The sequence below is a fragment of the Vigna radiata genome, chromosome 4 (genome assembly GCF_000741045.1).
Source record: "Vigna radiata var. radiata cultivar VC1973A chromosome 4, Vradiata_ver6, whole genome shotgun sequence".
Classification (NCBI taxonomy): Eukaryota; Viridiplantae; Streptophyta; class Magnoliopsida; order Fabales; family Fabaceae; genus Vigna; species Vigna radiata.
In genome coordinates this window covers 12,945,238-12,957,410 of record NC_028354.1, presented here as the reverse complement: position 1 = coordinate 12,957,410, position 12,173 = coordinate 12,945,238, and the positions used below count along the sequence as shown (strand labels likewise).

Below are 12,173 nucleotides of genomic sequence, written 5' to 3'. Positions count from 1 at the left end.
CTGGCACTGTTCTCAATTCCCCCACGACCTCAACAAATTTCAGGCACACCATTCATGCGTTAACCACCCACACCATCCTCACGTCACCATTGACTCTCAGATTCTATCATAACCCGAAACCACCTTCATCCCCAAAGAAAAAATCTCACCCTTCTGGCTTAGGGGGCACACTGTAACACACCAACAGGTTCAATCATTTTCATCTCTATCAAAAATCTCCATCCCTTTACGGACTCAACAGAAAAAAACACCATCATCATCACAACCTCCTCCATAATACTTTCATCACCCAGAATCATTCACAGACAACGCCTCAGAACACACTACGCGGAATTACTCCCTCACCACATAACCGATTCAGCCCCTCCACTTCTACACCCTCATCACACACAACAGAGAAACTCATTCCCTCATTTTCTAAAATCCATCTCCATCACCCATTAGGATCCTCACCCTCAACCTACAATGAACAAAATGAAAAAAAACAAAAACCACCAAGAACAGAGACCGTCATACTCACACCAGCAACCACAATTCGTCCTCTGTTATCCCTCATTTAGGCGCACACCATTTTAAGAAGAAGAAACCATACAAAGAATAAGGGAGGAAGAATAGAAGGGCACATCATACTACGAAACATTCCATCAACCAATTCAACGCAAAATCAAATTCAAACCAGTGAAAATTTACAACAAGAAAACCAAGATTGAAAGGGAAGTGAAGCAATGAAATCGGTAGCTTTGTTAATGGTGGTTCTGAATTTTGGTTTCCAATTGCAGACCCGGTAGTAGCCGTGGGTGATGACCAAAGGCGCCTGTGTCGACCCTAGCTTGGCGGAGCGTGAGTAATTGGAAATCTCGAGAAATCACGACAGTGGAGGATGTTGGTGTGGGATTGCTCTGTTCGAAGTGAAGCGGGGCACAGAACGAGACCCCGATAGTGACCGGCATCGTCGCCAGCGGTCCTGGTAACAAACGACATCGTGACCTAAGGCGGGGAGAGCTAGGCAGTGGCGGCGACACGATGGAGACAAAGGGAGCTCGACGGGGATGAGGGCCTCGACCTGGTGGCTCCAGCAACGAGTATCGTTGTTGACGACGCTGTGGACGGTGACTTGAAGCAACTGGCACAGTGATGGCTGCGATGATGACTCTGGCGGCAGCGCGACTTCCATGGAGGTAGTGGCGGCCATCTTGACGGTGAACGACGGTCTCGACTTGGTGGCTCCGGCAACGAGCATCGTTGTTGACGAGGTCGCAGACGGTGGTTGACGGTGGCCGGTTGGGTGAGGAGGGGTGTTTCTAGATTCGTCTCTGGAGGAGGAGACTCTAGGTCTCTGAGGCTGCACCTGGCGAAGTGAGAGGATTTTGTTTGAACCCCTAGAGGTGTCTAGGTCAGAAGGGGTTTTGGGCTTGGCTTTGCACTACAGTTTCTCCGCCTGCCACCATGCGTATGTTATTCACACCCCATTTCCTATCTGCATACAAAAGGGCCTTGGGCCTGGCTTTTGGGCGCGCCATCTCCTCCTGTCACCACACCACTCTNTTTGCACCCCCACTTTGTTTCTGCAAGGAAAGAGGCCTTGGGCCGGGTCAGCGAAATATCCAGTGGTACCCCCACTGTTACCATTCACACTCCCTCCCATTGGGCCGAAGCCAGTCTGCATTTGGCAAACAAAAAAAGTTTGGGCATTGGGCCCATTTCGTTTGTGGCACCTCCAATTTTGCTGTCGCACCCCCTATCTTTGGGCTTGGACTGAAATCTACTACATGTCACCTCCAACTTTGCTGCTGCACCCCTTGGACCTGGATCAACAAATTTCGAGCTGCACCCCCATTTTTGGCCATACACCCCTAACAGGCTACAAGACCAGAAGTTTCAGTATTTTATTCAGCACCCCCGGTTTTTAATCTCTGCACCCCTATTCTTATTGGGCTTGGATTGTGATGTTTTTTATTGTCTTTGTTTTTTTTATTATTTCTTCAGCTTTGGCATTTTTTTTATTATTGTGTGTTGTTATATCCCTTTGCTAATAGAAATAAAAATATTAAAATCATAAAAAATTAAAAATCAAATAAAAATATTTTGAAAAGGTTTAAGCACACGTGCGATCGCTCGCGTAGGCCTTGTGTTGGAAATCTTTTCCTTTTCTTTTACAAAAATTAAAAATCAAATAAAAATATTTTGAAAAGGTTTAAGCACACGTGCGACCGCTCGCGTAGGCCTTGTGCTGAAAATCTTTTCCTTTTCTTTTACAAAAATTAAAAATCAAATAAAAATATTTTGAAAAGGTTTAAGCACACGTGCGACCGCTCGCGTAGGCCTTGTGCTGAAAATCTTTTCCTTTTCTTTTACAAAAATTAAAAATCAAATAAAAATATTTTGAAAAGGTTTAAGCACACGTGCGACCGCTCGCGTAGGCCTTGTGCTGAAAATCTTTTCCTTTTCTTTTACAAAAATTAAAAATCAAATAAAAATATTTTGAAAAAAGGTTTAAGCACACGTGCGACCGCTCGCGTAGGCCTTGTGGTGAAAATCTTTTCCTTCTCTATTAAAAATACCAAAATATTTTCAAACCACAAATCTTTCTGAAAGAACTACGTAACCCTGATTTCTCATTTTGAATGAGAATACGTAGGAGCAAGGTCAATCCTTGTCGGGCCCAAAAAACTAAAAAAATATTTTTGTTTCTTTATATCGTTGTTCTTGGGATAGTTAAACATTTTGCAAACCACATCTTTATTCGCGCATTTAATTAAAGGTACTGCCTTCGGGCAGGCGTTGTAGGATGCTAACACCTTCCCTACGCGTAACCGACTCCCGAACCCAATCTTTGGTTTTCGTGGACCGTGTCTTCTCTTTATGGTTTTTTCCATAGTTTTCCAGAATAAACTATGGTGGCGACTCCAAAACACTTTTTCAAAATATGTTTTCTTTGGATCATCTCGTCGCGATTTTTTGGTTGCGACAACCACATATCTTTTTGTCTTACGTACCATTTTCATAGGATATAATGCTACTCTCCATGTTTCTATCCAAATAGGGAAATAAAAATAAACAGAACATCATGACTAAGATTCAATCCTAAGACCTTACCTTGTTAAGAAAATATCGTCTATAAGACAGGACCGTCTAACACCGTCACATGTTTTGAAGTTTAACAAACAATTATGAAATAAATGATGTTTAACAAGCACTATCTTTGTGAAATCAATATCATTAAATGAGAAATTTATAATGAAAATGCTTTGTGAAAATCTGAATGATTAAAGAAAAGCTTTAGTAAACACACCACTGTGACAATAGACACATCATTAAACAATATAATTGTAAACACATCAAATATGTCATATGAGCGTTTTGCTAAACACGCTTTTGTCACACTAGTGCAGAAAGGGCTTTAGGCGTCTGTTATTTTGGGCTTTTATTGTTAGATCCCGACTCGATGTCTTTATGGGTAACGTTAATGGGACGTCGGACTCTGTAGGTCCGACATCTTTATAGATGCCGGTTAATGCCATGTCCAACATCTATACAAATGTCGGACATGGAATTAACCAACGTCTAAGGGAACTATAGACGTCGGTCATGTCAACTGACATCTACTGAGTTTTCGTTGTATTTTAGTGTAGTTTTGCTCGTGTCTTTGGGTAGCATAGTAGCACCTCCTTCCTTTGCTAGTTTCTTCGTAAGAAAAAATGCGTCTTTTTTTTTATCTCTTATGGCATTTCAATCCAAAACCGAACCTGGGTCTTTGCCTAGTTCCCTTCCAACCGCCAAATAAAAAGAAGGTTTAAACCTCTTTTTGGTCCCTAAGTTATGAGCGGATGTTCAGTTTAGTCCCCGCTTTTAAAAATGTAAACCTTTGATTCTTAAGTTATAAAAAAATGTATCAAATGAGTCCTTTTTTGATGTTCATGGTCAAAGTACAAAGAGCAATATAAAGTGTTGTTATTATTAAGAAACAAATCAGAGCAATCTAAAGATGTAGTTGTTGTTAAGAAACAACCAAAAACAGTATTTCAAGTTAAAAAAGGACTCATTTGATACATTTTTTATAACTTAGAGACCAAAGATTTACATTTTTAAAAACGGGAACTAAACTGAACATCCCCTTATAACTTAGGGACCAAAAAAAGGTTTAAACCTAAAAAGAATACGGTGACATGAAAACTAGGCAAGGACCCAGGTTCGGCTTTGGGTTGAAATGCCATAAGAGATCCAAAAGACGTTGGCCAACAAAGGGAGAAGGTGTACTACGTTGCCCAAAGACACGAGAAAAACGACACCAAAACACAACAAAAACTCATTTTAATCGGTTCAAATGAAAGATAATACATCAAAGACTACTTTAATAGGAGTAAAAGTAAGTTTAAACAATTCAAAAGAGATCAATCGCACCTGGAAATGCAAGGCCGCAGAGAGAAAAGGCGAAGGAAGACGATGAAGTGCGCGTAACTGCTGGTTCGCAATTTCTGATTTAACAGGAACTAGGATGTCAGTGGCCCCAACGCTCGATGTCTATTCTCGAATATACGTTGGGGACTTCACTAATGTGACGCCCATTCTATTTAAAAATTAATATTCGTGGTATATATAGATGTCGGATGTAGGGGGAGCCGACGTTTATAATCGCATATAGACGTTGGGGTGGCGGGATCAAACGTCTAGATGTAGAAAAAAATGACTTTTCACCTACCTGTCAGACATATAGACATCGGTTCAGAGGGGCCCCGACGTCTATGTGATTATAGACGTCGGGGCCCCTCCGAACCGACATCTATATGTCCAACTTATTTATGAAAATGCCACCGGTCAATAATTTAGTTGGATATTTTCTGGTCCAACGTCTACGGGGTGACATTAAAGGCCAATTATGCACTAGTGCCATACATTGCTAAGCAATGCTCAACGAGCTCTCACTATGTCTTAATAAAAAGGTGTTATAGGATTTTTTTGGAAAACACACTAAAAGTTATAAAGAACGATTCAAAAACTTGTGTTGAACGACATCTTGTTAAACACACTCTTATACAGAACAAGATCAGTAAAAGAACTACTATTATTAAATGCCTTGTATAGGGTAAACGATACCTTACACAAAAAGATGTTTGCATCCAACGATGAAAATCTTATGAATTACTTGGTATCTTTTTAGAAATGCTTAAACTGTCAAATCTGTTTAAATGGAAGAAAATTTCAAAAGCACTTAGTTGTTCTGGACATGCATTAAAGAGCATTAAATGCATAACGTCTCAAGAAAAACAAAAATGATCAAAAAAGGACATATCTACATGAATTTCTCTAGTCTTTGTAGATTGCCTATTACAAGTATCCACATGCTCTATCATGTACAAGTTAGAAGTAGACATTAGAGACAAAGAAGACATTCAAGGAATGTTCTCTCGAGCAAAAGTTGTACTGAAAAGTTCGTATTACCTACTTTTGTCAAAGTACTAAAAACACATTCCTGCTTCGACAAGTTGATTACAACCTACGGCTGCTACCTACAAAAAGACTTGAAGATCCAAAGATAAAAAACAAGCTCAATCTAACATATATTTTCTCGTGAAGCCTTTAAATAGAAGATTACTTGAAAAGAAGATCAAGAGGATAAACTTGTGAAAATAAAATATCCAAGAAGAAAAGCTTATATCAGTGAAAGAATAAAAAACTCCGAACTTCATAGAATCATAAGCTTAAACTTGTAAAAAGAGAGAAAAATATACAAAGTCTATTAGATTGAATTGTACTGAAAAACACATCCTCTCTGTGAGAGTAATCGTCTAGGACTTGTCAGCAATCTAATTAATTGCACATTCAGAATAGAATTCAAACACTTAACGATTAACTCAGTTGAGTTAAACAATTACCAGATAATGTATCGGGATGATAATAGGATTGTTTGGTGGTAACTAGGAATGAGTGAAACTCAGTTCTAGATAGTATATCAGGAAGATACCGGGATTGCCTTACGGTAACCAGGATTGGGTGAAACTCAGTTACTAAATAGTGTATCAAGAAGACACTTAAGATTGTCTAGTGGTAACCAGGAGTGGATAAAACTCAACTAGGGAGCGTATCAGGAAGATAACAGGATTGCTTAGGGATACCAGAAGTGGTGAAGAATACTGCACAACTAGGATTGAGTGATACTTAATTCTAGTCAGTGTAAGAAGTGTTACTGAGAGTGACTAGTTTAACCGGGAATTGTACGAATACTCATTTGTAACCTCATTGAAAATCTAGTGGAACCCTCTAAGAGGTCTTAGAGGAGAATTGAATGTAGCTTAGTTGTGCGAACTAGTGTAAAATAAATGTGTGTTTATTGCTACATCTTTGTAGTGTATTTTACTTATAAATGTTGTAGTTTCTTACTAACTTAATTTCTTAGAGAAGCTCTTGTCATTAAACACTATCTTTCTTAAGAATTATCTTTCCTAAAGTTCTGCAATAGATTTGTGAAAACAGTTGACGAACGTTTTATTCCTGAACCTGTGGTTTAAATAGTATTTTACAAATCAAGTGTCTCATAACTTGTGCAAATCATTTAATACTTAACAAAGTTGTTAAATGATCTCTTTGGAATTTTTTTCCATAGCACTATTCAACCCCATCCATCCTTCTAGTGTTTTCCAATTATTCACACTTTTCAACACACGGGTTCTAACCAAACAAGTTATCTCAACCTTTTAAATATAATAATAATTTAAACACATATTATTGTCTATTATCTATTTTATCTCATGTAAATATTTTTTCTTGGGTCCTACACACCGCACTACTCAGTTATCTTGCCGAGTTCTCCAATTGCCTGTGCTAACCTCATGTTTTACTAAGCTTTCCACATGCTTCACTAAGCTAACCTTATGTTCCACTAAGCTTTCTAGATGCTCCATAGAGCTTTCCACACTCTTCACTAAGCTCCACCGAGCTCTTTCTCGCACCACGTCACATATATCATTGCCATGTAAAAATGTCCATCAGTATAATTTGTCGTTAAGTATTTTAAAAAGACTCAATTGAACAAAATTCATTAGGACCAAATTGAAAATGGAAATGATATATTAACATCAAAATTTGACACAAAGTATGTTAAATTTGTACAAAAAGTGTAATGTTGTTACCAACTTATATGTTCACTACTCGCCACTTATGCTTTTGTCCTGATTTTTCTTTTCTTTTTTACACAACAATGACCCAATTAAATTGGCTTGTGTTCTGATATGGTAACTGCAATGATGTTTGTGGTAGATAGGAATAACATATCATTAGTTGTTGTATAAATGTTAGTTAGATTAAATATGTTAAATTTGTATAGAAAGTCCAACGTTGCTACCCACTTATTTGTTCATTGCTACCCCACTTATGTTTTTGCCCTCATTTTTCAATTTTTTTTGCACAACAGTCATCCAATTCAACCAGTTTGTGTTGTGATATGGTAATTATGACAATGTTTGTGGTAGATAGGAAGAACATATCGTTGGTTGTTGTATAAAACTTGGTTGGATTAAATTATGTTAAATTTGTAGAAAAAGTCATACGTTGCTACCAAGTTATTTGTTCATTGCTCTCAGGTATGCTTCATGTATGATTTACTAAACACACTGCAACATATACCAAATCACCACCACAAATAGAATGTGTGTAAATGACATGCTCAACCACTCACATAGTTAATTTTCATCACATGTGTTCTGGTCGGGTTCTTTTAGCCAACCTGTTGGGCTACTTTAGTCGAGCTCAAGCGACCTGCCGTGCTTCTTTCTGCAGAGGAGGTGCAATGAACTCAAGTGAAGTAGTGTAATGAATAGTGTTATATAAAAGTGTCAAGTGTCGAAACAAGGAAATGAATAAAACGATAATAGAGAGATCAACCACCACGATTTTGAGCTGAAATGAGGAGCTCGACTAGACTTTTTGGAGCTCGGCATGAATGATGTTAAGCTCAGCTAGGGTTTATGGAGCTTGAGATGAATGACGTTAAGCTTAGGAAGACTTCACTGAGCTCAATCAAACGTTGTGGAGCCTGGACAATATCATACCATAAGTCTGCTTTTTCTCATATTAAGTCACGCCATTTAACTTTCTCCCTTCTTTAATGTGTGCTCTTGCGTATTCCTCTACGTTTTTCATCTCTTATAACACGTGGCTATTATGCTTTATCAGTAAAGAAACTTCCTTTGTGTTTGTTACAAGTAGTTTCGCGGCGAGATTGAAGGCTCAGTTCAACGAGAGGCTAGCAGTGGGAGGCTAGTGCAAGGAGTGTTCACGGTTGTGTGAAGGAGAGTTTGTTGTTAGACCCCTTCCTAGCACTACAGGAGAAGTCACTATTGACGGTGTCGATACTGGAGGACGACAAAAGTTTTAACAAATGGCATCGAGGCGACGATTGATCCGTAAGAAAGAGGCTCGAGCTAGGGTTAGATGCCTGCTCCACCTCTACGTTTCTGCAGGTAGAAGAAAATAGTGAGAGGAAAAGTAATCAACGAGTTGGAGAAGATGATTTGTGTGATGATGTTTTTCTGATGATGATGGAGGTTCTGAACTGTAAGTGGGTGACAATGGAAGAGAAGAATGAATGAAGGTTAGGTAGTGCATGTGAGTGTTCCTTTGGTGATGAAGAAGGTGAGTTAAGGGGAAAATGTAGAAAAGAAGAGTAAGAGTGTGTGTAGTTTTGATAAGGGAGAGGCATCAACATAATAATTAGACCCGTCAATTTGGCCTCCTTTACCTGGTTTGACCCTGATCCACGTGGATTGGAGTCAGAAAAACCCATAAGACCAAAATATCTACAAAAGTCCCGTGGGTCAAGACCAACCCATAAACCTATTTTTTAGAAAAGAATATTTATTTTAAATACAAAAAGAAATCTAATTAACTACTAATTTATTGCAAATATATGAGCTTTTAATTTTTCAAATAACTATGCTCTAATTTTAAATTTCTCTCACTTAATATACTTCTTAAAAGAGAGTTAGGATTCACCATAAACTATGCTCTAATAATAATGGAAGGGGTATGGGAAAGGAGAAAAGGTCCCACTGAAAATTCGAAAGCAAATCTCCCGCACTCCATTTGTCTCATTTTTCAGTCTTCCTTTTTCCACATAAGCGCAACTTCAAAGCAATTAAAAAACCATGTGGAAGAGGATTCCTCAACTGTGTCAAATTTTGATGTTAATATATCATTTCCCCCTATGACTTGATTCGTACGGCCTGTGTATGTGGAATATTCTCTTTGTTATTTTCTTCTTTTCTTATTCTAAGAAATCCAGTAACAGGTTGACATTTACTTGTTCTTATGTAAGGAGAGAGCGTTGTCTTGTTCCTTAGTTGAACTTTCTCACACGTAGAGAAGTCAAAAACTGCTATTCAAACCATTAGTCATCACAAGAAGTTGATCCTTTCCCTCAAAGAAAACCTATCCCTTTAACATGCTTCACGATTGCCACATATATAAATATATATATAACAAAGCTTCAGTTTTTGATTATACAAATTAAAGTCATATTCTTCTGCAACTCATCCTTCAAGTTCAACCATCAAATATGGCAAACCAATTATCACCACCCTTTGGCACTCCCATTACCGCACCTCAGTACTGTGCTCCAGGTATATATGAGCCTCTATGCATTGTTCAGATAATCATTTACTTTATGGGGTCCAAAATATGATCATAAGCATATATAATTGATAGATAGTTTGATATGTTAAAGAGTTTCATATTTGTTCTTTGATTAATCTGAAGTGGTTATTTGTTAATTATATTGTGCCTTGCATATTGCAGGTCCACATCCTGTTGATCTGATAATCATAAAGGAGAGGAGTATAGCAGATAATTTCACTGTGACAGACACCAATGGCAACATAGTTTTCACTGTTAAGAGCAATCTCGTAAGCATTGTAAAACCCCGCAAACACAGTTTCTTGTTTGACTCTCATGGAAACCCCATTGTTCATCTTCGCAGATCGGTTAGTTTATTTCATACATAGCTTCTTTTTCTTCCTTTTACACATGAATTTGTACTTTAATAAAACAAGAACCCGTATCATGAAATCATGGATGGAAATTGAAGTGTGAGTATTAGTATGTAATGTTGTTCCCTACAAACGGTAGAAGCCTTACTTTCAATTAATTTGCCTCTATTTTGACACCAGATAACATATTATTGGCCTCAGTATGCTTTATCAAACCAGATAGACCTTTAGAAATTATCAGAAACAAGAAAGAGAGCAGTGTATCTTCTTGTCTTAAATCTTTGAAGAATAAAATTCCTTGATCGGAATTCCATTTACTAAGATGGATCCTTAACCCATTTATCATAGAATCCAATTGCATCAGTATTTAGTATAAAAAGTTTGATGGTTGAAAGTATTAGCAAAACTAACCTTGTTTACTTCCTTGTATTACTACTTGTTTTGTTATTATGTATGTCAATTAATTACACACTTATATTTATAGACTTACATTTTAGTTTTTCATCTCCAACCATAAACTCCATCATTAAAACATGATTATTACTTATTATTGTCTAATAAACACTACATTAACTTGTCGATCCTTACACTCTAAAATAAACAAAACTTGTAAATAATAAACAACTCGTTTAATTTTATTATTATATTTAAGTTTATCCTAACATATAAATCTAAGTTTGAACTTGCTGGATAATACAGATTCAGAATTATGATTGGAAAGCATTCAGAGGACAAAGTGAAGAATCTAGGGATCTGATATTTAGAAAACACAATTCCTCATTTTTTCAGTTAAGGTTGAAATCCGACGTGTTCTTGGCAAATAATGTCACTGATGTTTGTGACTTCAAAATCAAATCAAGTTGGTCTGGACGCTCTTGGGATGTTTACTTAGGCGATTCCAACATACTTGTTGCCCAGGTAATTTAATCTTAATACACAATTATTGTTTTGATTAATTTCCCAAGATAGAGAGGAAGGAAAAACAATATGATTATTTGTTTTACACACATTATATATATATATATATATATATATATATTTGATATGCTTTACACGTACTTATTCATGGAAATGATTGTTATTGCAGATAAATACAAAGCTTGGCACTATGTTTAGCAGAGAGAAGTACATGGTGTCCGTGTTTCCAAATATCGATCATGCATTCATTGTGGCTCTAGTTCTAACTCTTCAACGTTGATGAGTTACAACATGATTGAATCATACTCGAATATCTCAATTTCTTCTATACATTTGTATTCGATTTAATTATTTGAGTTTTTTTTTTATTGTTTTGATATTTTGTAAATTCTTTATTATATGAAAGTTTTATTATTAAATAAGTGGCATCTTATGCATTAAAGGAAAAGGTAGTTCAATTTTAATTATAAATTATCAGATGATGAGAAAGAAGAAGGAACTTTAAACTTCAACTTATTAATTCTATGTTTACTTATTCAAATAAACATATGCATTTATTTTCTAAGTCATGTTTATCTCATTGTAAGAAACACAAACCTAAAGGAAAATGACTACGTGTTAAAAGGAGACAAGAGCAAAGGAATGCTCAAGAGCACACGTGTGAAAGAAATGCAAGTTGAAATTCGTACAAATGCCGAGGATATTCGTCCTTTGACGACGACAATGGAAAAACTTTAGAAAACAATGGAAATAAAAAAATCATAGGAAACTACGATGGAGGAGATCAAGTTGTCCTTACAACAATTATTGCTCATGAAGGTTTCATCGGTCAAGGACATTTCCATTGGTTTTCCTAATTACGATGGTTCATCTTTAGTGATGGAATAGATTTTTTATGCTGACAAATCCATCCTTCATTGGTTCCTCTATCACTACAACAACTAAAATTCTCCTCAAAAAACACATTATCAAACACAAAGACGACATTACCACCTCTATTACTACCCTCCAGGATTGAGAATGAAAATTTCTAATGTGGAAAGGATAAGTCCAACAAAAATGCAATTGAGAAAAGAGAAAATCCTTTATTGCTTATGTGATGAGAAGTTTTCTTTCAATGGTAAGTGCCCTAACAAACAGTTGTATGTATTACAACTTGGAGATGACGATGCTGACCAAACTGAATGCAATGCGTAGGAGGAGATTGAAATAAAATTGCAACATAGTAATGATTATCATTTGTCACTCAATGCATTAAAAGCCAGCTTAGGAGTA

At 36.8% G+C, this 12,173-nt stretch overlaps 1 protein-coding gene across 1 annotated transcript; it reads left to right on the top strand.

The window, feature by feature from the left end:
- The first annotated feature begins 9,540 nt into the window (after positions 1-9,540).
- On the top strand, positions 9,541-11,178 carry LOC106758377 (protein LURP-one-related 15-like). The gene is made up of 4 exons (XM_014641307.2): positions 9,541-9,614; positions 9,790-9,974; positions 10,680-10,898; positions 11,068-11,178. Exons 1-4 carry the CDS (start codon positions 9,551-9,553, stop codon positions 11,176-11,178), a joined length of 579 nt encoding a protein of 192 aa, XP_014496793.1. The 5' UTR covers positions 9,541-9,550.
- The last annotated feature ends 995 nt before the right edge of the window (positions 11,179-12,173 follow it).

Excerpts from the sequence above, each read along its gene's own strand:
- LOC106758377 (XM_014641307.2), top strand. The coding sequence starts at position 9,551 with ATGGCAAACCAATTATCACCACCCTTTGGCACTCCCATTACCGCACCT. Across the intron at positions 9,615-9,789 it reads ACCTCAGTACTGTGCTCCAG|GTCCACATCCTGTTGATCTG; the intron begins GTATATATGAGC and ends TGCATATTGCAG. Across the intron at positions 10,899-11,067 it reads CCAACATACTTGTTGCCCAG|ATAAATACAAAGCTTGGCAC; the intron begins GTAATTTAATCT and ends TTGTTATTGCAG.